We start from the raw sequence: 1,392 nt of genomic DNA on the forward strand, positions 1-1,392 counted from the left end.
CCACACACACACACACACAACATGCAGATGTTTCAGGCCAGATGCAGGCGGTGTGAGGATGACATCATTCCTGGTGTCAGGCGGCAGCAGAGGGGCACCTACTCAATCTGTGAAGGGAGTATTTACTTAAGTCAGGCTTCAGGGTCATCTCGTACGCAGGCTGCAGGTGGCTCAGGTTCTGGAAGGATCTGGACAGGCTCAGGTCGTAGGGCTCCGTGGCCGAGGTCAGGATGTTGTTCATCCTCTGGGCTCTCTCTGCGGGACACCAGGGGAGAAAACCATGTCAGGAAGGATGAAACAAACAGGCCCGGACCCCCGTGTGGTGGTCTCTGGACTTGTTTTGTTCCAGCCCACACCGGCGCAGTGACTCTGAGAGCTCGAGGAGCTGATGTAGAAACACAGCAGCTGTTTTCTGCTGCTCTGCGGGGTCTCAGAGGGGCTGGCTTCCTGCCAGGCTGCCTCTGTAAATCACGTCTCCTTATTGACTCGCCTCGTTAAATTAAGATAAAAACAAACATGATGGTTTTAAAAACAAACATGATGGTTTTAAACGGACTTTGTTCAGTTCGTTTGGAGCTGTTCGCAGCGTTGTTGCATGTTTCTGTTCTGTGTCACATGACCACCAACATGTGACACATTTACTGGATCGTAAACTGGGACCAATCAGAAAAGCTTTTGGCTGGAGGCAGCAGGTCTCAGCTGATTATGGACGCTTGGTTTGAAACTCTACAGCGTTTCCTCTGAGTGGGATTAAACTGAGACCCCCAAAATACAACTCTTACAAAGTTACAGTTTTGTGTTTGTGAGATGTGCAGATTACTGTGTGAAGTGTGTCCTTCTGTACGTGGTTCAGCACATCCCTCTACAGTTGTTGTCCAGTTCCAACAGTTTATACATTAAAACGTTCAGCTCCTTCAGGACTTTTGGTTTTTCAGTAATTTATTCTCTTTTGTTCTCAAACTGAACGAAGCTGTCAACGTCCTTAAAATCGTCCAAACTAGTTCAACCTCAGCTGCACTTTATACTTTTTTCTTGTTCTGCCTTTTTTTACTTCTTTGTGCTAAGTTTAGCTTTATTTAGCTTTTTGTTGTTGCTAATATTAGCTTTTTTCTGCTCTTTTCAGCAAATCTGCTCCTTGTTGTGTCTCTATCAGATTCATTTGCTTCTTTCAGCTTTTGTCTGGTAAGTTTAAAGTAAGTTTTTATATATTTTCAGCTAACTTTATCCATTTTCAGTTAAATTTGCCTTTTTGCGATAATTTTAGCTACTTCTTTCATCTGCTTGATTCAGCAAATATGTGATCTTTCTGCTTGGTGCTACATTTGTCTTTTTAGACACTTTTTAGCAATTCTTTTTAGCTTTTTGTGTCTTTTTTACATCAAATTGTGGAAT

General features: G+C 43.3%; 1 protein-coding gene across 2 annotated transcripts in view; it reads right to left on the reverse strand.

Annotated features, from left to right (window-relative positions):
• shisa6 (shisa family member 6) overlaps positions 1-1,392 on the reverse strand; it is a 78,268-nt gene that overhangs the window by 6,968 nt on the left and 69,908 nt on the right. The window contains exon 7 of one of the 2 annotated variants that reach the window (XM_014025727.1): positions 127-255. In XM_014025727.1, coding sequence (XP_013881181.1) covers positions 127-255 — 129 coding nt within the window. Of the gene's footprint in view, positions 1-102; positions 256-1,392 lie in introns of both variants that reach the window. The other variant, XM_014025726.1, reaches the window with a different exon arrangement.

This window comes from Austrofundulus limnaeus, unplaced genomic scaffold (assembly GCF_001266775.1).
Source record: "Austrofundulus limnaeus strain Quisiro unplaced genomic scaffold, Austrofundulus_limnaeus-1.0 Scaffold495, whole genome shotgun sequence".
NCBI lineage: Eukaryota > Metazoa > Chordata > Actinopteri > Cyprinodontiformes > Rivulidae > Austrofundulus > Austrofundulus limnaeus.